The 24343-nt window shown below is 34.7% G+C and overlaps 3 protein-coding genes and 1 non-coding gene across 9 annotated transcripts; 2 read left to right on the top strand and 2 right to left on the bottom strand.

The window, feature by feature from the left end:
- Positions 1-1976: 1976 nt before the first annotated feature.
- Positions 1977-2060, top strand: TRNAY-GUA (transfer RNA tyrosine (anticodon GUA)). Its single transcript is given in 2 exon segments — positions 1977-2013; positions 2025-2060. It is a non-coding gene; the product is annotated as a tRNA-Tyr (tRNA).
- A 1425-nt stretch (positions 2061-3485) lies between these two features.
- On the top strand, positions 3486-9858 carry LOC129903985 (uncharacterized). The gene is made up of 7 exons (XM_055979521.1): positions 3486-3587; positions 3683-3866; positions 8097-8179; positions 8257-8343; positions 8555-8703; positions 8805-8936; positions 9381-9858. Exons 2-7 carry the CDS (start codon positions 3722-3724, stop codon positions 9568-9570), a joined length of 786 nt encoding a protein of 261 aa, XP_055835496.1. The 5' UTR covers positions 3486-3587; positions 3683-3721; the 3' UTR covers positions 9571-9858.
- Positions 9859-10576: 718 nt separating this feature from the next.
- On the bottom strand, positions 10577-17585 carry LOC129903965 (uncharacterized). 6 transcript variants are annotated; one of them, XM_055979488.1, is made up of 11 exons: positions 17433-17585; positions 15491-15593; positions 15068-15413; positions 14550-14583; positions 14048-14263; positions 13537-13626; positions 12487-12552; positions 12310-12401; positions 12160-12207; positions 11326-11363; positions 10577-10768 (listed from the first exon to the last, which is right to left on the bottom strand). In XM_055979488.1, the coding sequence occupies exons 3-11, from the start codon at positions 15382-15384 to the stop codon at positions 10674-10676; spliced, it is 996 nt and encodes a 331-aa protein (XP_055835463.1). In that variant the 5' UTR covers positions 15385-15413; positions 15491-15593; positions 17433-17585; the 3' UTR covers positions 10577-10673. The 6 variants fall into 6 exon arrangements, with proteins under 6 accessions (XP_055835463.1, XP_055835462.1, XP_055835464.1 ...); XM_055979487.1 differs by having other exon boundaries at positions 15495-15593; XM_055979489.1 differs by lacking the exon at positions 17433-17585 and adding an exon at positions 17160-17326 and having other exon boundaries at positions 15495-15593.
- Positions 17586-18332: 747 nt separating this feature from the next.
- LOC129903192 (CRS2-associated factor 2, chloroplastic) lies at positions 18333-23522 on the bottom strand. The gene is made up of 6 exons (XM_055978695.1): positions 22671-23522; positions 21333-21460; positions 20982-21207; positions 20234-20361; positions 19523-19676; positions 18333-18928 (listed from the first exon to the last, which is right to left on the bottom strand). Exons 1-6 carry the CDS (start codon positions 23317-23319, stop codon positions 18519-18521), a joined length of 1695 nt encoding a protein of 564 aa, XP_055834670.1. The 5' UTR covers positions 23320-23522; the 3' UTR covers positions 18333-18518.
- Between the last annotated feature and the right edge of the window lie 821 nt (positions 23523-24343).

The raw sequence follows: 24343 nt of genomic DNA, 5'->3' as shown, positions 1-24343 counted from the left end.
AAATAACTTAGCTTCTAACCAGTACCAGTAAGGACAATAATGGTGTTAAAGAAAATATTCGTATCTTTTTTTTGTCCTTTTTTGCTTCAATTTTATTCCTTGTCACAATTATATTATACACAGCATCAATTAATTCACACCATATAAAGAACAACTTTAAGCAATTAATTTTAAAAGTTGAACTTTGATTAATTAAAGTTTAAAGTGTTATTAGTGGTATCAAGAATAATATGTAGGTACGTAAAAGCCTTAAAAACAGAATAATTAAAGATGAAAAGCTACTTCTTAAAATAAATCTTTCATGCTTAAAATATAAGAATTCTAGAAAACGTATGTGTTAGTTTTTATTTGAGCATTGAGAATAGAAAAAAAATATATTCTTATAAAAAATATTTTCGTATCTATTAAGTTCTAATACAAAGTAATCAGATTAATAAATTTTGAATAATTAGATAAAAACAAATTAAAAAAAGTCTAGCTTCTGATATGAACTCGATTGATTATATTGGAAAATATTATGATCAATTATTTTTTGGAATAAGTCATTCAAGGACGGTTGAATTGTTCTGGATAAACACTATCTTTTAAAATTAATTAAATTACGTCTAATGGACTCAATCAAATGAATTGAAAATAGACAACGTCAATTAATTGTCCATTTGTGAATAATTGGATTATCATCAACTACAACTAATTATATATATATATATATGTATATATATATATATATATATATATATTGCCTAACAAATACAATAAACTAACAACTGGAATTAATAGGTAATTCATCAACCATCAATCAATACTAATAAAAGGCAAAGAAGTAGACATCTCTTCGTTGATATATCAGCTTTATGTTAAGGATATTTTCAATATTAATAAGAAACTAGAAGCAGACACCTAATCGTTGATTTGCCTGCTTCATGTTGAACGTATTTTAGCTAGAAACATGTATTTATTCGTCGACGTACCTCCTTCATGTTGAGGGTATTTCAGCTAGAAGCATGCATCTTTTCGTTAACGTCTACTTTATGCCGAAAATATTTTTGAAATTTCAATGTTTACGCTTTTTACATATGTTTTTCGCTGATAATTTGGTCTCACGTTAATAAAAGATTTTTTGTCAAATAAGTAACACTCGATTAGCATGGATAAAATATTGATAACATTATTAGCATTTCTTCTTTTGAGAATAACTAAAAAATGAAAATTTATTATATAAATTGACATAAAAAAATATAAAATCATTTTTAATATGATTTGTTAGGCTCGTAGTGACATATTGTTTGCATCTAGTAGTATGAATATATACGTGACGTAACTAAACTTCAAAATAATAAATATATTATTGAGAATATTAGAGATCCTAGTGAAAGTCTCTTTCATGCATTCACTTAGAGATTAAGGAAAACTTCTAAAGTAGATTTGGTCCACAACTATTTACATTTTATTTAATTAATTTAATAGCCTAAGATAAGTTACAAATTGTTTTTTTTATAGCCCCTAACCAAACACGTCTTCTAATTCTGGTTTAAATATCAAAAGTAGTGTTTGGCTGCTTGCTTTTAACTATTTTTCATTAAATAAAGTTAGCTATGCATGACCACACTAGTAACCTATGGTATATATATAGTGTATTAGACGAATTAATTATGGTGTAAACTTAACATGGTAGATAGGTTGTTTCGATAGATCTAAAGCTCAAGTAAAATATATCAAAATTAAATATGATAAAAATTTATACTAAAAATTTAAAAAGAGAACAATAACAAACAATTAATACGGTAATAAAATCAAAGAATAAGACATAACAATAACAATATTGATTATAAAAACTAGACAACACTCGATTATCTACTAACCTTCTACTATAATTTTCGATTTTGGTCATTCAATTAAAGATATCAACTTTTGCAACTTTTAGTTATAATAATAATAATAATAATAATAATAATATGAGTGACATGGAATATCTTCCGACCTTAGCTCAGTTGGTAGAGCGGAGGACTGTAGTTGTTGCTGATATCCTTAGGTCGCTGGTTCGAATCCGGCAGGTCGGATTATTTTTCTTCTTCTTTAAATCCTCTTTTTTCTTTATAGCAACAATTGCTAGACAACTAATTCATAAATGTTAATTTATTAATTCACTTTACTATATTTATTAAGTTTACTAGTCAAGTGTACGTGCTTTGCACGTATGTATAAAATTTATTAATAAGATATAAAATTTTGTTATTGATATCAAAAGCTAAAATTAATTTGTATTGATATATGAAAACACACTGCGAACGATAATGTAAAGAAAAAACGATCTCTTTATTTTAGGATTCTTTAGTTTTAAAAATATATTTTCCTCTTGCCATATATTTAGAACTCCCTACTTTAAAATATTATAAATATAATTAAATAATAACTATAAAAAAAACAGTGAAAAGATGATTTTGTCTAAAGTGAAACTCTTTAATGAAGGGCAAAAAATTTAATCAACATTTTAAGGATCTTCATACTTTTAATATAGTATAGATAATTTTGATTCACATTCACTATCTTATTTTGAGACGGATGTGGAAGTGAAGATTGATACCACAGAAGTTCTATTCAAGAGAGGAAATTTCATGTATCTTGAGTTCATAATTAAAGGAGACGGAGAAATTTGATGATGTTGCACATCGTATCGGTACGGAGTGGGTGAATGGAGGCTTGCCTCCGAAATACTGTGCGCTAAAAATATGTCACCAAGGTTTAAAGGTAAATTTTACTAAGTGGTGGTTAGACCAACATTATTGTACTGGACATAATATTTATCAATCAAGAATGAACCACGAAAGAAGATGACCGTGGAAGAGATGATGATGCTTAGATGATGTGTGAGCTTATTATGAGAGATAAGAGTAGGACAAAGTTATCCGGAGAAAGGTGAAAGTGGCTTCCGTGCTGGGCAAGATAAGGCAAGCGAGATTGAGATGGTTCAAGCATGAGAGGAGATGCGCAGCTGCTCAAATTAATATGTGTGAGAGGTTGTTTGTAGCAGAAGTTAGGAGATAAAGTGGGGTGATGATTCGACATGACTCGACTCAACTCTCGCTTATTGAGAATGTGAACCTAAATATTATAAAGGTCAAGAATTAGAATGGAATGTTAGTACGTTGCTGAGTGTGTTGCACTTTATGTAGGAGAGGTGGGGACAACCCTCTGTTTCTCTTCGTATTACTTGCAATCCTACTTTGATCAGAAATAACCTCTCTACTCCATAAAGATAAAAATAAAGTCTGTGTAATTGTTATTGTGTTCACTCTCGCAAAACAAGATTCTAAATTTGATATTTTTTTATGTCATTGTTATACACTTTAATCTAAAAATCAAAAGATTCAAATTTAAAAATTAAGTACCTATTACTGTAGATAACTATCTACAATGCAACTAATACATTTCCTGCTGGGCAATGGGCTGCATATTTGGTTCTCAAGTAAAGGCCCAAAGCTTGAATAGACTTTAAAGCCCAATTTCCCTTTCGATATTTGATACAATTGAATTTATCTTCAGTCATCGGTGGCCCTCTAGATCGCCGGTGGGGTTTCGCCGTTCCGGTAATGCTTTCCGATGACTTTCAATTCCGTTAACGTTCTTCTATCTGTATCTGTTTTTGTAATCTAATTGGAATTAGGCTTGCTGTAATTGTTAGGGTAAAAATTAATCCGAGTGAAGAATTTTGGGGAAAAAAATGGATAAGGAGAAAGTAGAGCAATTGAAGATTCAAATGCAACAATGGTTACATGAAGCTGAAGAATTCGTCAATCATATACCTCCTGTTCAACTTTATACTGCTGTTGGAGTTGTATTATTCACCCTCGTTTTATTGTTAATCAGTAAGCTCTTAAAACTTCCCTTAGGGTTAGAGATTTCATTTTTTTTTGCTTATTTTTTGCTTAGATTTCTCAATTCTCTTATGTGTGTGGAGAATTGGGTCGAATTTTCACATTTCTGAGTTTGACTTAGGAAATCAATGGTTTCTAGTGGGATTACTGAAGGACTAAACATTTCTTCGTTTGCTAGCAAAATCTTGATTACATAGCTCAGTATGCATATATTAGTGAAGCTACAAAAATAGATTTTTTTTTTCTGTTAGTCAACTGCACCTCAGTTCCAAATTTGTTGGGATTGGTTATATGAATCTTCTGTTAACATTGAGGAATTATCATAGTTTGCTTATTTTCTAGAAAGAAGTTTTCTTCTGTTTTGCTAGTGCCATCAACGTACAAATGCCCTCTCATCATTTATTAGAATTGGTGTTTCAATAGCTGATTTAGGACTTGGTTTTTCGTTACCTGTATATAAATAAGAGAGAACTGATTGAATCATTAAGTGTATTTTGTAGAATATTCTTTATATTTTGGCGGAAACCAAAAGTATCATCAAGAATAACAACATACCCAATGTAATTCCACTGATGAGGCATGGGGAGGGTAAGGTGCATGTGTAGATCTTACCTCTACCTTTGTGGGGGTAGAGAGACTGTTTTCGATCAACCCTCGGCAGAGAAAATTATCATTAAGAATATTTTTTGTTAAAATAACAATAATTATGTCTCGATATCCCAAACATTTTGGGGTCGGATATATGAAATCTTATTGTTCATGTTGCTCGTTTTAAGATCATTTCATTGCAATTTTCTATAAGACAAAACTAAAAATAAAAGATTATTAGAAGTTCTCTATTTTCTACTGGCATGTATACCTCTAGCAGGACTAAAAGACTCCTAGAAAGCAATGGATCTAAAATAAACGCTTGAATATGATTAAAACTTAATCCTAACTAATTGTTATGACTGATGTTAGTCCTTTTCTTTTATCGTGATTCGTGCCCTATTCTTCACTAAGCATGCATGGGGTCCAAAAGATTGCAGGTTCTTTAAGACAACTTCCTTCCATGTAATTTTGGGTTAAATTCGTCCCCTCTGAACACTTATACTCACGATGGTTTCACTTCTTTTGTCATGTATATTTGGAGGTCACTTTGGTACATGAACCGAACCATCTCAATTGAACTTCCCTCCTTTTATCCTTTGTATGTGCTACTTGCACGTTCTGCTGAATATAGTTATTTTTAATCTTGTGAAATTTTGTTTGACACCATATCCATCTTTTTGACAATACATTCATCCTGAGAATATGTTGGACTTTTAGAGGTCTACACGTTCACTCCCATATAGCATCTATGATCTCGCAACCGTTTGTAGAACTATGCTTTCACTTTGCTGTACATATCCTTATAACATAAGACTCTTGTAGTGTTTCTCAATTTTAACCATTTTACGTGAATATATGTGTAACATCTTCATATATCATACCATTTTTCTGGAATATCTCAGGAAGTTTGTACAAATTAAAATATCATAATAGAAATGGAGAATATCAGAAACCCAAGGTTTATATAATTTCCCATATTTCATGTAGCTTAAAACTCCCACCTGAAGAGTCCTCTTTTATATTGCTAGCAACAAAATTCAGTAAGCATTTTTCTTCCACATTGTTTGTTACTCACCAGCAAGTGGCCTTATGCCATCTGTCTGCCTAAAAATTTTCTCTGTGTTGACGATTGCATTCTTCTTCTCTCTTTCTGGTGATCATTCTAAGGTGTCTTTTTGGTGATCATTGACACTATCTTAGCATTCTTCTGACAATTTTCAAGGTCATCTTTGGAAGCCTTCGCCGGTAACCAAAGCTTATCGTTCCTGCAACCGAATAATGAAAGATGAGGAAGAGTAAAATTCTTCTCTTCTTCTTGTTCCCTATGATATTACCGTCTCTACAATTTTGATGGAATTCAGTAGCTTTGCCTATGAGTGAGCGGCCTTAAGCTTTCTGTTCGGCCAAAGTTTCTTCTTTTCATAAGTTCAATATGAAGCAAAGTTAGGACTATTATAAATTACTGTCTCTTTCTAGTGACTATTGTGGAGGCACCGCTCTTACTTCCAATGATTATTCTAGCATCATTATAATGTTTTTGGGAATTGCTCCAGCTGGACCTCTTTTTGTGATCATTCTGGTGGGCTGGCTCTTTTTGCCGTGTTTCCAATCATTCTTACAGAGTTTTCAAGTAAAATATTCATTTTCCCTCTTGATGATGAGTCTAAGTTGAATCCCTCCTCTAAATATTGAATAAGCTCACATTCACGAGAACACATTTTTTTTCTTCATGGTGTCAGAGTTTGAGCATGGAGTCATTTGTTTGAACATTGAATTTCCGGTCACTTGTTCTTGAAAGTTCTTTTCTTCTTTTATTTTGAATAGAATCGAGACCTAATTATTGAGTCCTTTGAGTATTGAACTTCCGCATACAAGCAGTATATGAGAAAGTAGAGGATCTGCCACATAATATGACGATGGACGACACAATCATCTATCCAACTTGGAGCCTCATGGGTGCACCAAAAAAGAAGCTAGAAATGAGAGGCTATTCCTCAAATATAATAATCATTCTCTATCCTGTCAAAGATTCTCTTGTTTCTTTCCTTCCAAAGGACCCACATGAGTGCTAGCGGGGCAGCATCCCAGGCTCTCTGATTTCTCTTCTTAGAATCCCTCTTCTCATTAAAGTTCCAGTTATTGTTCTGAATTTTTTTTTGGACATCATTCTTCAGCAGCCAATTCGAGCTATGCTGATGATTTCATGGGCATTTATGTGTCTTTTTCTAGTGACTGAAAACAGATTCTTTTCTGTAGATGCCGCAAGAAACTTTCTTTCTATGTACTGGGTGCTTTTTTAAGGAGAGAAAGTTGTTGACCACTTTTCTTCTGGGTGATTTTTCAGTATTCTGGTGTATTATTCACTTGTCTGTTTAATGTTCCATTTACCTTTTAGTGTTACGTATTTGAGAATAAGCAAACTCAAGTTGTTTCTCTACTTTGGGTTTAAGTGGTGTGTTAAAAGCAAAGGAATTGAATAATTATGTATAATATTCTTAACAATTAATGTTTTGTTCAAAGTCGAGAATCATTACGCGAATTATTAAAGTATTCTTAATGATTATGTCATAATTCAAGAATACTCAATTATTTAAAAAAACACATCCTATTCCGTGAAGTTTCAAAGCTCTTACATAAAGAGCCTTCTTGTATGTTGATAAGAACCAAATTTAATTAGAGTTCTTCTTTTCTATTTGTCTTTACAGAATGACTAATAATTTACATTTGACAAGTGAATTTCATTCTTCTATGAATGCACCGTCAAATGTGTTGGTCGGATGACATATACCGGGCTGGAATAGTGGCGCCCATTCTTAATCAGTTCCGAAAGGGTTTGCCCATGCTGGAGGGAGTGTCCCCACTTAGTGATCAGTCTGCTAGTTCACGCAAATCCAAAGAAATTATCATGGATGAGCCGCATGCAGGGAAACCTTCAAGCTTGGCTCCAGTGGATAGGCTAGCAGTAAGCTTGGCTACAACAAGTTGCTTACCAAGCACGAAGGAAAGGGCCTTCGCCACTTAGCCATATGCGGGGGAAATCGCACGTGCGGTTCTTGTCGGGGGGGGGGTACCTTTCGCCGGGAAATCCTGTTTACCAATGCAAGCAATGGCCCATATACTGGTTCGGCTGAACTGAGCAACAAACATTATATTTGTGTTAAGAAATTCATTAAATATGTACACAATAAATTTAGTACCCAGCTTAAAGTCGTCGTTCTAAGGTGTAGAACTCATAAATATGAAATTCTGGCTCCGCCTCTGGCACTAGTTTAATAGGAAATGCTGTGTTATACATGTGCAGTTGACGTAACATACTGGAAAACACAAAGAAAAAGAAAATTTTGCCTTGCCCACCTGTTTCAAAGGGAAGAATGTAAATGCTTTTAGGCTTAGTGGTCTCTTTCTATCAGTTTTATCAATTAGGGACTTACAGTTAGGTTTCCTTTTGTCTTCTTTTCTCCTCTTTAATGCCACACATTTTTGTAATTTCTATATCACCCTTTTGTTCACTATGGTGATCGTCAGTGAATGGCTTCATGTATTAGTTTTAGATTGTTTGCTCATCTATTTTGACTTTCTTTGGAGGCTGAAACTTGAAGAATTTTCTTTTGTTAACTTCTTCGCCTGCAGTTCGCTTATTCAAGCGTACATCATCTAACACCATTGTACTCACCGGGCTTAGTGGAAGTGGCAAAACATATCTTTTTTACCAGGTAACTCTTTGACATGTGACCTGTATAATCTTTTCAGAGTTTAATTGTTCTGATCTTGATGTGCTGGCATATACCAGCTTAGAGATGGTTCAGCCCATCAGGGTACCGTGACGTCAATGGAACCAAATGAAGGCACTTTTATACTACACTCTGAAGAAGACAAGGTAATAAACATTGTCTTCTCTTGTTTCCCCTTTTCTGCCCTACCATTTCCCATGCATCCTTGTCATCTGTACCTTTTAGATATGGGAAAGATGGATCTTATTAATTGTTGATGGTTTATCAGTCGTTTCTCTTGGTAATTGATTTACTGAATTCCTTCATCTGTGAATGGAATTTCACATTACATACGACTTGTTTTGGTTTTTGCTGCAGAAAGGGAAATTGAAGCCTGTTCACGTTGTTGATGTCCCAGGGCACTCCCGGCTTCGGCCGAAACTAGATGAGTTCCTGCCTCAAGCAGCTGGCGTGGTTTTTGTGGTGGATTCCGTGGAATTTTTACCAAACTGCCGTCCTGCTTCAGAGTACTGATCATTCGCTGCTTATACTTTACATTGGCAGTTGTTTATTTGCATTGGATATCTGACAACTGAATTTTACATCATATAATCCCTCTTGCATGAAGGTACTTGTATGAGATCCTGACAAAGGCTAGTGTGGTCAAGAAAAAAGTTCCAGTCCTCCTCCTTTGCAACAAGGTTGACAAAGTAACTGCACATACAGCTGAATTCATCAGAAAACAGCTGGAGAAAGAAATGTAAGAGTACTATATGCATGCATTTATTTTGGAACAAACACCAATTTTCCTTTTGTAGATGAGATAACACTATCTGTTTTGGAAAGCATACATATATATTATGCGAGTGTAAAAACTACTCTGATCCGAACACATAAAAAGGCAGAACTGCCTTCTGAAGAGTTGAAGTTTACCTACCTTTCCACGGTGAAATACTGTGTTGCATGCCTTATTCTCCTTTTGGTAATGAACGACAGCACCCTTTATAAATTGTTTGGTAATATCATTAATTCAGCAACAAGCTTACGCACAGAGAACCTTCCCAAACATGAAATCTTGTTGCACGCTTTATTTGCTAATATACTTGGAGGCTTACTGAATTATAACCACTGCAAAACCTTAAAAGTTTGAAGTTTTATTTCTGGTGTTCTGCTTTATAACTTGTTTGTTTTCTTATTGATCCAGCGACAAGCTTCGTACATCAAGAACTGCAGTATCTGATGCAGATATCTCTAATGAATATACGCTTGGTGTACCTGGAGAACCATTTACCTTTTCTCAATGCCATAACAAAGTAATTGTTGCTGAAGCTTCTGGTTTGACTGGTGAAGTTTCTCAGCTGGAGAAGTTCATTAGGGAGAACGTGAAACCTTAATTTGGGTATTTCAAGCAAACGGATTCTCGGTTTTTATTTTGTTTCTTCTCCTCCCAGAAAATAGTATCATAAAGATGGTGAAAAAACATCAACTTGGAAAACATATTCAAAGTAGGGATAGTAGTTTGAAGAGTTTCTTTCTGTTCTATTGCCAATCCCCCACCTAAACATTATGTTTGTTGTGCCTAGAATATCTTGTCATTGGATTTGATTACTTTCCATTATTTTTGTGCTGGCAGCTTTTCATGGCAAGGACTTTCCTGTGCATAATTTTTCTCCATTGAATTACTTTTCCTCTCCATCTGTTGCTAGCCACATTGAAGAGGTTCTTTCTGTGTGTTTCTGATACGTGAACTACTGGAAATGTCAAATAGCCCTTTTTTAATAACCAAGAGATGCTCTAACCACTATTGGCATACGGTTCAAAATTCAGTGGATAATGAGTTCCATAGAGTGCATCATTCTGCCAAGATTTGCATGCTTCATTGATATATTGATGAGCGATTTGTGAAGATAATATTTGTTGACAATTGATCACTTCTTTAATCTTGTTATTGTTGTAGGATTCTTTGTTTGCTTACTTCTTGATTATTCTATTGGGTATTTATTATCTCAAGAATATTTAGAATTTTTGAATGTTGTGTCTTCGTTGTTTCCCATTAGATATTCAATACTCGCTTTAGGGTCTTGACTATTCAAATTGTGCATTGTAATGTCTGTTAAAGGGAGAAATAACTCCCCATTAAAATTTCTTTCATTTTCAAAGCTCGGAAATGAGTGTCTACTTGTTCAACTTTATACAAGTTTAATTGCCTACTTATGCACTTTCAAAGTTGGAGGCATAGATGCTAGTTGAGGCCTAATCTTTGCTAAAAGCCTAAAAGTGGCTTCCAGCACTTGCATATATCAACATTGCCAGCATATTTTCCTCTTGGAATAAACTTTAGTGGTTAGCAAAACAAGAGCTGAGAATAGTAGAAAATATGAAGGAATTTACTCGAGGAGATTCAAGAATACAAAACAACAATTACATATATGCAATCTTAATCCGACCTGAGAAGATAAAGAGGTACAAAACACTAATTACATATAACAACAACAACTCAGTGAAATCCCACAACGTGGGATCTGGAGAGGATGAAGTGTACGCAGACCTTACTCCTACTAAGGTAGTACTTGATGGTTGGTGTAATCCGACCTGAGAAGATAAAGAGGTTATTTTCAATACCCTCGACTCAAGTAGAACATATCAAATCAAATATGAAAAGGAAATACAAAAAAGATTCAAGAATGTGGGAATAAAATCTTTTTCCATTTCTTCTGAGTCTGTTGATGGATTTCACTTCAACAGGTAATTATACAAGAGGGGAAGACAGCAACAACATCAACATTTCAAAGCCGACTCGGGTAACTGGTTCTGCAAAGTAGAGGAAGAGAGGAGCAATTCCCATGTTCTAGTTTCGTTTGGTTTCGAGATTATAAAAAGAAAAAAATATATATATACATGATGATCTCGAACCCGGGGTAAAAAGTATATATATAATAATAGCTTGTGCTGTTAAGCTCATTTATCTGAGCAACACTACGAGTTGAAAAGAAAAAAAACATTTGGTTTAAGAAATACTAGTGTATAATAATGTTTTGACTTGTTTGATGGTATTTGAACTCATTGTTTGTCTCCTGATAGCTTTCTAATCATCCGTTTGAACAATCTTGGTAACCAATACTTCAATGCTATCACCAAGGCAAACATACCATAGCAAGGGAGATGAATTACACCAACCATCAAGTACCTACAATTACACAATTGGCAAAGAGCATGAAGCATAATAATAAGCTTATGAATAGCTCTAGATATATACTAAGGCCTCATTTATTTGCACTTAATGAAGATTTTAATCCTAATCATATGGATCTCAGTTATTAAGTATGTTGGTATTTTAGGTCTGAATCATAATCATTCATATCTTTAACCATTAAGTTTTTTTTTTTTTTGGTTACAACCACTTAATGTGCGTTGAATGGATCTGAATGACTAAGATTTGGAACAAAGTTTTAATATCATTAAGATGTCTATTCAATTTTTACAAAAATGACGGTTCACCAATTCTATTCATTCGCCACCTACCATTATCAACTACTAACCGTCCACCACCCACAACTACCGCCGCTGTCAATCATTACAATCAGTCATCACCACACTAGCCATCATTCACAATCATCACCGCGAACCACCCTTACCACAACAACCATCAATCACTACCAACAATCAACATCATATGTCACTAATATATATCTCCAACTACCACAATTAGCTATTACTGATTCCACGGGGTACTTGCAACCTCCCACCAACCCAGTGACTGGGCTGCCTACTAAGGTTTGGACAAGTGGAAGGAAATCATCTAGTTTTTTGGCCCACTTCTGTGAACCCCAGACCACACCCTTGGGTGCATACTCATTTCTATGTACCATCAATGGCTATTTTTGCAATAACTAAAACCATAAGAATCTGGACATCTAACTATTTGATAGAAGACATTTCAGTAGATGTAAAGTTTGTATATACGTGAAAGATTGGACACGTACACTAAGGGAGCGTATTTGTATGAAATGTCCAAGAAGGGATAAGGCCACCTGTTGCAACAAGATTTAACTCTATTAGTAACGGCATAAAGCCTAGATGACTCTTACTTCCTGAAAAAACGACGACGAAAAGCATGGCGTAAGCAAACATACCACTTTGAGACACACATATGGACGAGCCACTGGAATGCGACAAATGTGCATGTATAAAGCACAAAATATGCAAATCTGAAGAAAGGGAACCGCTGGAAGGAAGCAAGAGAGTATGTTAGCCACAGTTTGGGCATGGGATACATTTATAGTTTAAGCCAGTCGTGAATGCAAACTTACTAGAGAATTCAGCATCACATCGCCAAGCAGGGTAATGGCATTGATAGAATGCATACCAACAACTAGCTGCATAGATTGGAAGAAAAACAACTTATGAATAAAACATGTTAGTCATCTGCTAAACTATGTGCAAAGCACAAATAAATGCTAATCATGGTCTTTACACATACGCGCGGATGTCACTACTCACTGTTCACAAGGTTAGAGAAGCCTTTCCATGTCGACAATTTACACAATTAATGATGAAGGAATCCAGGTAGAACTGTTCTTTTTCATCATTGTGTGCAGTGGAAGTATAGATACAGGAACAGTCCAGTGAATTTTTCATGTAAATTATAGTTCTGGTAGATATTATACAACTTTTGCCTCAATTTCAGAACTGAGGCACAGTTAATAGTAGAGAATGCAGAAGTAAGCAATGGTGAAGTTGAAGTACTGCCATTTCTTCTAAGAGCATTTAGCCGTACTACAACAGCAAACTTTCTGCTCTTCATGTTATCCACACATATAGAAATATGTACAGAAACTAAAGCAGAGGGGAGGAGGGTGAGAATAACCACACAATCAAGAAAGGAAAAGCGATGATTGTAGGAGAAATTTTCAAATTTAAACCAGAGGTGCCAAGATTGAAACAATTGAGCAGCAAAGTATACCTGAACAACATTCTGGGCTTAGCACTACGGTGCATGACCAGGCTGTATTGCATAATAAATACTCCCTCCATTTCAATTTGTTTGTCTAGTTTTGACTTGGCACGGAGTTTAAGAAAGTTAATAAGACTTTTGAATCTTGTGGTCTTAAACTAAAGATATGTAGAATGTACCAAAATACGCTTTAATCTTGTGGTCTTAAACATACATGAAATTAACGAGTTGCCAAAAAATGAAAGAGGCATTCTTTTTTGAACGGACTAAAAATGAAAGTAACCCAAACAAATTGAAACGGAGGGAGTACACAGAAGCCACAAATTGAACCAAAATGTAAGGATCAAGCCAGTAGACTATAATAAAATAAGACTCAACTAAGGAAACTACAGTTCTTAGAACTTACAAATTGTAATCCGAAACCACTGGGTAAGAAAAACGGGTAGATAAGAAGCCAATAAATGCAATCCGTAAGCACCACGGCACCAGCACAGACCTAAAAGTTTTGAACAAAATCAAAACAAAAAGAAAATCAGCAAAGTTAATGTCCTTGAACCTCTTTGAAGGGTGTAGCTTCCCTTCCAGATAGTAACTTAAATTAGGAAACAGAGGATCATAAAAAGACATGAGAAGTGGTGTAAAAACGACTCATAAAACCGGATCAACCAGTTAACAAATACAAAGTCACATTTCTACTAGAGGCCTAACACATGTTAGAATATAGTTAATTAGATTGAAAAATATCAACATATTCGATATCTATAACAAATGAGGAAATGAAAATAATAGGTTACATATGCCATAAATGAGTATAAGGAAAGAAAGATATGAAAAATAAAACAAAATAGTCTGTTTTACTCCATAATGAGAAAAATACAAAAACAAATGCAAGGTGAATATATCTTGAGAGAACATGCCTGAAAAATTATCTGAAAGGCATAGCCCAAATAACCTGCCGGTTCTCTAACATCAGTTTCCTCATTGGAACTCAAATCCTTGTATATGCCAGGTAAACTTGCATTTTTCTCAAGCGTTGGAGAATCGCTTCTCTCTTCATCAATACAACAAACTTTTGCACCAGCAACACCCTTTCGATATTGGATACAGCCATAGATGGAGAGTAAAGACCCTAACTACAGAATTTCGTTGAGAACATAACCAAGTTAAAGAAACAAGAGAAATTTGAAACTAAATACGCAAGGGGAAGAGATGATAATGTTGTAATGAGAGAATATTTCCAGAGCTATTTAGCGAGGGGGATAATTAGTATGCTTTGCATGAGGAAAGAACATTTTCATTTTGTATATGTATCTATATGAAAAATATAAAATAGAGGGCAGCAGATCTGAAGACATTTAAATCATCCAGATCTTATCCAGAAATGAATGGTAAACATGGTTTAATTGCTGAGTAACATACCCCAAAATAGATAGTGACCAAAGAGAATGTCCACCTGTTCAGCACAAAAAGAACAATCAAAAGCAAAATATAAGACTAAGTATCATGCTATGAGCAAGTAAAAATCGTATATGGACGTGTAAAAGTTAAACACTATTATCTTAAATTTCGAAAGCTTCAAGAGATAATTAGGCTTCTAGTATAATTCTATCTATATCAAGGGGAAACTTGATCAATAAGACAGCCCTTAGAAGCTAGGGATTTTAACTAATCATGAATGAGCATCAAATAATAGAAGGAAAAACTGAAAAGATAGCGATGACATGACCATGGAAGTGAATATTTCAAGCACACATTTGTTCCGATTTTTAAGATAAACCTAAACTTGATCAGGAATTGAGTAGTACTCCATCAGGAAAGGATCACCCACAGAATCCAAAATATGGATATTAACAAAGGTACCAGTTAGCAAGACAGTGAACCAAAACAGAATCAAGCCTAGAAGAAATATGGAGGAAGTAATAAGGAGATGTACTTACTGAGTATAGAAAAAGAATATATCTGTACTATTCAAAAAAGCATCTGAGGAGAGCATTGATAGAAGAAAAGTGAAAGCAGTTAGCCTGTAAGCAAGCAGCCAAGCAGGATGGATTGCTTTGTGACATGTTGTCCAAGCTTCATCTTTGTACAAGAACCCAACCTTTTTCTTCTTACTATCTCTTTCCTGGTTTCCCAACTTTGGCGAACCTTCATACTTCCATATTATGAGTGCTGCAATTCCTACAAATACGAGGAGGCCCGATCCCAAGATTAAGAAGCTCCAGGTCAACCAATAACTTGAGGTGGCTGTTCTCATGACTGACCGCAAAGTATGTTTAGAACATCCTGTTAAGAAGTTCATTGTAACTATTAATCGTTCAAAGCTTGAGTTTATATTTCATTTATCTGAAAGGTGGAACTACCTACAGGTATAGCAAGAATTCAAGAACTTTAGACTCTACGTGATATCTCAAATTGAAGAAACCGTATTATTTTATGGAAGAATACTTTTTCCTTTTCCATAGCCTGCAGAACAAGAAGAAAACATTGATCACCTACTACTTTAAAAAGGCCCCTTCACAAAACAGGAGTCAAAACAAAGTATAGAGTGAAATCTACCAGAAGTTTGTCACAAATTTAGTAATGATGTTGGTTATAACTCACTATGATATCCTCAATGCCAAAGCCAAAAATACTATGCTAGGGAATTCAATAAAAATGCAAAAATATAACACAGGACTAGAAAGTCTGACCTGAAACAATTCTTGAACCAACTTAGCCACTAAACTAGAAGCTTTCTTATGTTAAGAGGATTCAACAACTCACACATATTCTTTTGAGACTTTTGAGACTGAACAACACACACACATATTATATACAAAAAGGTTTATTTTTATCCTATTTTCACAGCATAATTTTCCAACAAATTGAACCCTCGTCATTACATGTACCTGTGCCCCTGATATCCCTAATGAATGTACCGAGCTAAAAAGAAAATTTAAGATGCAGACAGCAGGACTCTAGAACAGGATAAGAAACACTCAAAAAGGCAAAAACGGAAGTTCCTTAACACAGATTGTAGGCCAGAATGCTGTATTATCATAAAAAGGACATTAAAACTGTTAAAAACAAACCAGAAAAAAATATCAACAGCTGAAACAAGATACGCATGGCATAATACATTGCCACCAAGTAGGTGTCAAGCTAAGAGAAGGCGGAGAGTTTTGAATTCAAGAAAAGAAAAGCACTGCCCAATACGCTACTGATGGGGTTTGAACCTTACACCTCAACCATGGAAGGCAGAGATCAAGCTCATTGGTGAGCTAGCCTTCAACCCCATCTGCCCTTTTCCATATAAAAATCTCTACATTTAGGAACCTTATTTTCTTTACAACTTTCAAAAAAATATTCAAATTTCATTAAACTATTCTCAAACTTTACTTTGATGAGATGTAAACAATATAAAATTAACTTTTCAATCATTACTATGTTGATTTTTTTTTTATTAGGTAAGTTTTATGTTATCATTTTGATTATCATTATCCATTTATTTAGCTTATCAAGCTAAACCTCTGTTGGAGTGGTAGGTCGAGGTCAGCTCTTCACAACCTCTATCTTCAGAAAATCCACCATGATGCCTTCTCTAGATCCCAATAATCCGAAGACACTCATATTACCATATAAAAGTTTCGTTCAAAAATCGATTTTATACATGCATCTACGGGTATTGTCGACAAATTTGGATTCCGAGTTTGTGGGTCAATATAAATACTTTTAACATAAACCTTAAAAGATAATTAAAAAGGAAACTTGGAATAAATTCACATAATCACCCACTCAGAATTGACACAATATTTTAAATGTTGTGTCAATTCTGAAGAATATGCCCTTGACTCTCAACAACAACAACACACCCAGTGTAAACCCGCAAGTGGGGAGGATAGGATGTAAGCAGACTATAGAGAGGTTTATCCTTTATTATGAGATAGAGAGGTTTTATTCCATTCTGAGGTAAATACATAGGCACAAAGCAAACACCCAAAACAAAAAAATGACAATTTACACAAACATTGATAAGAAAATAAAACATACCCAAAAAAAATTCTTGAAGAATCAATCAACAAAATCTCATCTTTTTTTCAATTTTTTTTTTGTTTATTCTGAGCTGCACCCAAGAAGCGTCGAGGATCAAAAAGATGGGAAACCCAGAAATCAAAATTGAGAAATAACAAGAACCCCACAAAAAAAAAGTTAATTTTTAGACCTAAAACCACCAAAAAGAATTTTCTTTCCTATATTTTTCTGTTCAAATTACTAGAGGGGAAAAAAAAGAATCATCTTGCTTTAAGCTAATTCACATTGTACCTTATTGGCCTGAAGATGGGGAAAAATAGTTTTGATTAAATGAAAGGGATTTGTGTCCATCTTGGTTCACCCTTTGTTGCACCAGAAGCCATTCCCTGTTTCTCTTTAGAATGTTTGTTCTATCATAAGTGGAGGACCTTAGTTTTCTCTAAACCATTCAACTATGCCAAAGTATGTTAGTCAAAAGTAATTTGACTATAATGGGAAATTCCATTTTGGTTGGGTGAAAAGGTTTTAATTTCGGGATAAATTGTTGGATTATTTTATGCATTTTATGTGCGATAACAATAGCGAGATTACTCAAAGCTTTTTTAAACAAACATGGTTAAAATTGAACATATATTTTATAGAAAGAACTTCATAAATAACTACAATTTAGAGCGTTATTATGAAATGCAAGTGCAATTATTGTATCAAGCGAAAGAGTAGTATTATGCCGGTGTCAGCAAAAAAGTTGTATTCAGGCAACGGTATTAGTTGTATTAGCGCATATTGTATTGGCTGAAACTCACTCATACTGTATCAGCTGAAAATCACATATATTGTACTAACTGAAAATGTGTGCATATTGTATCAACTAAAAACACATGAACGAGCTTTATTAACGTGAGTGTGTTTATATACTTGCTACCAAACCGAAAATATAGCTACATTTCATAATTTTTTAATACTGTATTTGTATATAGTCTTGTCATTATTTAATTTTCGTATTATAAACGCACGTCGCACATTATGAATTAAATTTATCATGATGTATTTTTGTATCAGCTGATACACTCCTCGATTAACAAATAAGAAAGAAATCATATAGCATTTTTTATTTTTGCTAAGATTTTAATTCTAATCTCCCATAATAAACATCAATTTCAGTGATCGCTAAGCTACACTCTGTGCACATGGCTCTCTATTTAACATGAATGCAATTGCACAATTTTTCAACTTGTTAATTTCATAGATTATACATGATACAACTATACAGATAAATATCAAAATAAACAGAAGGAAAAAAAAAAGGACTTCCTATTTTGGTTACATTATTTCCTATTTTCTCCTTCATTAGAGTCTCTTCATTTTCTTTCAACTTATTTACTCATCATCACTGAACTCATTTACTACAAAGTCAACTGGTAATAATCCTTTAGGAACTGTTGACTCTAATGCTTCAAATGAGTTGTTAATGTAATATTTATCTTCATGATCATCATCACTGTTCTCATCGTGGCTGTCATCGTCATCATCGGAACTGCCTTTCCACATCAGTCCTGACTGTTCGGGGACACGTTTACTGGACAAAACCAGAGCGGGATATGTGTGCTCTATGGCTTGGGAAATGCTTGCAAATTCCTCCACCTTGTTCAAGAGATCATCAAGTTTTAAATCATCGTTGTCTAGTAATAGTGCCTTGCCTGAATCAATTGCATTCTTCCACAGGGACATCATTTTAGGGCTTGTGCTCCGTGTTCTAGTGTCTGCATTGGAATATTCTTTGGCAGTGCCTGCATTTCAGATTAAAACAAAAACATATAAATACTATAGCTTGTCGAACTGGTTGTCTGCAAGAAAGAGGACGGTCTAAAGTTCGAAAAAATTGAATGTAATATAAGAAAGTGTAGTTTATCAATTGAAACATGGACATTTAGTTGCACAAAGGGCAACTTTAGGCAATATAGACAGAAGTGATCATTAGATCCCATGGCCAAAACCTGGCAGCATCTCATATCATTTTCTTTTGTTTTGCAACTCTTGATGAGACGCAACAAAAATAGGCAAAAGAAATATAATCACATTACGCATTTGAGATGTATGTCTGTTATCCCAACGTGATTAAACAACTATCAGCACATGGCAAGTTGCTCAGGTTGCATGTATACGTTGACTCAAAGTAAGCAGACATGTTTCGCACTAGCAAAAGTCCAAATAACCCCATCCTTTTCTCCCTTTTACAGAGCTAGAAAGGACTAAATTCTTGTTTATTTCCCCATCTAAGAGAGCAAGAAGTAGGGAAAAGACAAGAAACAAAGCTACAGCAAGATAAATTTGAAGTGGCCTAGTAGACCGGCCTCCTGGATGTGTCAGTATTTCATGCATACCTGAGCGTCCTGAATTATTTATTTCATCTGTAACAGCATCAATTCTGGAGGACACAACTGGAGTGGCATTTCCATACATAGGTTTCCAGTCTTTTCCTCTCCACATCAATATCTGTTCATCATCGAATGACAATAGCACACAAGGGACCAATTCCTGTCATTGAAACAACAAATTAGTGTAGACCTTGAGTAACTAAAGAACATACATTTTGGAACTTAAACACAGAAAGAGCAGAAGTATATAAAAGGAGTTGAGCAGTTCAAGCATGCCCAAGATTAATAGATACTTTTCTCTCTTCAAGAATGTGGATATCACACATGTAACCATTTTTTGTTATGCTTTGCAAACAAAAAAATTGCTAATCAGAATTCACAAGAAATTGCTCATCTTCATCAGAGTATCTGGAAGGTATCTTCATTGGCGACTACATGTTTCTGAACTGGAAGTCATGCCCGAACACAACGAAAGCTCCTATCCAACTAATCTTACTTTTTATCTTGGCAATATAATTGTATAACCTCTGAAGGGTTGTTAAAGTAGCGCAATAATGTGTAAGAGAGATCTTAAGGAAAACTTCTACTGATTCATTGCTCAAGATGCATGTGTTGAGACTTAATTGACAAAAGCCAAAGTTATGCAGGGATCTAGACTGCAATAAAAGAATCAAGCAATTGTTATAATTAAAGAATAAGAAGAACAACAAGTAAAACCTTTAACTTAGCTCCTAGCTTCTTATAATCACTTGCATGCATCCCCCGGCAATCAATCTTCACCAGTGGACAAGCTTCAAATGCACTTCTCACGTCTTTCACTAGCGTAAGGTAGACTCCATTTTTCGCTGCAGAGGAAGATACCCAAGTTCTTCAAAACGAATGGAAACACAAGAAAGAGCAATTGGAGTTCAATGTTCTACATATGTACAAAGGTAAGAACTTTACCACTAGTTGAAAAGCACAGAAGACGCATTATAACCACAGGAAATGCACATCAAGTCAGTTTAAGAATAACAAAGAATAGAGAAACTGTGGATTGAACATTCCTAACTAAACAGACTGGTCACAGATGAAATTGGAGGACCTTGTCTTTTACTTGGTTTATATCGCAAAAACATGTCTCATTGAAATTTTCGAAAATCCACCAACAGAGTTTTTTTACCTTTTAGGTTCACAGATTGGAAAATAAGAAATAGTATCAGTGTATATTCAATTGCTAAAAAAAAAACGAAAGCTTTACAGTACTCTCTCCAGCAACCACAATTAGTTAGTAGTCAGGAACTGAGAAACAAAAGGTGCTGAATTAAGATGTTTCAACATGTTTAGATGTTCTCCCATCAGTTGTATCATGTGTGACCAAAAATATTACATGTTTGTTATTGTCTATAACCTCATCTAGATGCAACACACAACTGAAAGCCAGAGCTCGAATGTAAAACTAGCTAAATCATATAAGATCAAGTACCCAATTTACACATAGGGGGTAGCTTCTTTCCCTTGATTCGTAATTCATCAGCCTCTTCTTTGGTCAATCCTTCTGGAGCATCCTGTATAAGTTTTGGGTAAACTGGTGTAGCTGGTTTCCATAACATCAGTGGGTACTTTGGACGTGTACGCTGGTCATAGTTCCTCCCCCGAAAGAGATAAACTAGACCACCCACTCTATGTATGATCTTTCCGCCAGTCTTCTCCTAATAATGTTGAAAATGTAGATCAGTACATGGCAAGCCGTAAACCCTTTTAGAATATATACCAAAATTTAACCAAGAAATACATGACCAAACAATATTTGACAATAGTTCAATCGATGGATAACCTCGAGACATTGGCATAGGTTGTTCATATCAACAGTAGGGACACCTAAGCATCGAACTTTACAAACAGGATTCCTTCTCCAGTGGGTATGTATTAACTCTAACATGTTGTGTACCAATCCATCCCGACCTATAAAATTCAAAGCTTCAATTAAAAATTCCAAAGCGCAACTTGTTTCCAAGCTCAAAAGTTTGAGAGAGAAAACAAAGTACCAGATGCATGGAAGAATGGAGAAAATTTGTTCTGAACTAATCAGCATTCAGCAGAACATGCACAAAATCGAGCAATGGATTCATAAGAAATCAACTTAAAGAAAATCGTTCACGAGTCCTCAGCTAAAACAAGATGATGTAACAACAACAATCAATCAACTATCTACTATGTCACAACCCCAAATCAGTTGAGTCGGTTTGCAACTAAGCCACTAATCTGCATTAGGGAATGGAGGACATGTAACGAATCGACATGAAGTTAACGTTATCAAGCTAGCACAACATCGCATCATTTGGTTGACAACATAAACAGAAACAATTTTAGCACAAAACTCCGCATTAACAATACTCGCACAAATTACACAGAATTTGTGCATATTATTTATACGAGATAGAATGTGGAATAAAGACGCGAGCAATAGTAAAAAAATGGATGAGAGTTTCTAAAATAATAAGTTCCCTTAAAATAGACAATGTTTGCATAACAATTCATGTACTATTACTCGCTGCATAATAATTCCGACATTAATATTGACGCATAGCAATTATTAATCTTGTGAACTACGGAATTCATTAGTAAAGAATCCCTATGTTATAATCTTAGAGTACCTAGACTGTGAATTAAGCAATTCATATATATAGAGTCAATTCAACAACAAATACAGAAGCAAGTTCATCAACAACAACATGCCCAGTGAAAACCCACGAGTGGGTGTCTAGTGAGTGTAGTGAGTACGCACACCTTACTCCTACCTTGGGAGGTAGAGATGTTATTTCCGATAGACCCTCTGTTCAAGGAAAAAAAAACAGTCCATAGCAGTATAAAATAAATAAATAAATAACGGAAATGAAGAAGACATGGAAAAATAATATAGACAACATGACAAATCATCCTGAACAGTAATCACAACAAGATAATACTATAATCGAAGTACAATAAACAACAGATAATAACCAAACTCAAAGGGCAAGAAACTACAAAAGTAATACTATGATCAATAGTACGGCTAATAGTACGAAAGGATATGCAAGACAATGCTTAACTGTCTAACTAACCTTCTACTCTCGGCTCAAGTGAAACAAATACAGAAGTAAGTTCATTACCTAAAATTCCAAAATAAACTTACCAATGTTAACCTGTCGATTACTAGCTATACAATCTTTCAAAAGCTCTCGAATTTCCATCTTTGTCAATGGGGCACCCAACACCTTCTTCTTAGGCTTTCCTTCAAACATCCCCAGCTCATATGCCCTCAACATTTCATAACGCTTACCCCCATCATTATCATTCTCCATTTGAGGATACAATGGCTCAAAAAGCTTAATATTTCTCTTAGATTTCTTCATGGGTGCTTTCCCTGTCCACGGTCTAGGCATACTAGGAGGAGCAAAAGGCAAAAAAGCCGGTTCACGAATAGCTAACGGTTTAGCTTTCGGAGTTTCAGAGTAACTGAACTGGAAATCAAAAGGGGCACCGGGAAGACGATATGAAACACCGGAATCTTTCACGATGACCGAACGGTCGCCGTCGTCGGTGATGACTTGACCCGGTTTAACCGGTTTGTGGTATTTAGAGTTGTGGTGGTGGGTTTTGAAAGCTGGAACCGGGTTTTTTTGCGGTTTTGAGGAAATGGGGTTTTTTTTCTTTGAGTATTTGGGTATGGGGATGGGTGGTTGGGGTAGTGGGGTTGAGTTGGGGATGTGGGTAGGGGGTGGGGTAGTGGGAAGATTAGAGAAAAGATTGGGTTTTGGTAGTGACATAGCTAGAATTGGCATTGTATGAGCTAAGAAAAAGCTCTATTGTTCAATGGAAGAAGGAGTGGGGGTGGGTGGTGGGTGGTGGGTGGTGGGTGGTGGATGGTGGTGAAGAAGATGAAGTAGCAAAGTGTTTCTTGTTATTTTTTTGTGTTGCAAAGATGAAGTTGATGAACAAATCTTTTTTGGGAGAGGAGATTTTTTTGAGGAAATGAACAAAATGGTCCTTAAAGTTGGGGTTGTTTTACTTTAGTCCTTAATTTCCGCCATCCCACACCCCTACCTCATCTCAGCTCTCGTAATATCTATTCAGATTATATAAAAATATTTTTAAGATAATATTTTTTGGTTAGGTTCTGTTTTCGTTCATAGGAACTCGCACGCCAAGAAAATGCAAGTAGTTGAGAATTGAGATGATGTGTGAAGAGAGACATACTTTTTCTGTTTCATTTTATATGATATCTTTTATATTTAGTCTGTTTAAAAAAAGAATGTCATCTTATTATAATTAGAATTAATTTAATTTTAATTTTTTTATTTTATCTATAATGAAATGATTTAAAAACACAGAAATATTTGAGAATTGTTTTAGACTAAACGTTTCAAAAACCTTTTTTTTTTTACTTAAATATTGCGTCAAGTCAAATGGTTTATGTGATAGAGAAAGTATGAGAGAAGGTAAGAATGGCCTTTGTGTTGGACAGAACGTGGAAGACAGACTGAGATGGTTGAGACATGTGAAAAGGAGATGGACAAATGTCTCGATTAGTATATGCAAGAAATTGGCTATGGTGAATCTTAGGAGAGGTAGAGTTAGATTGAAGAAGTATAAATAGATGATTAGGCATAGCATGACATATGTACATCTTATTAAGGACATGATTTTAGATGGAAGGGTACAAAGGTCAAAAATTAGGTAAAAGTTTAGTGAATAATTGACCGTTGTTTACTCATTTCTCTAATCAATATTATTATTAGTAACTCTCATGCTATCATATCTCTTGCTTTAAATTTCATAAATTCTACTATTATTTTACTTCTTTAA

This window comes from Solanum dulcamara, chromosome 9 (genome assembly GCF_947179165.1).
Source record: "Solanum dulcamara chromosome 9, daSolDulc1.2, whole genome shotgun sequence".
Classification (NCBI taxonomy): Eukaryota; Viridiplantae; Streptophyta; class Magnoliopsida; order Solanales; family Solanaceae; genus Solanum; species Solanum dulcamara.
The sequence above is the reverse complement of the archived record's forward strand: the minus strand, read 5'-3'. Positions and strand labels throughout refer to the sequence as shown.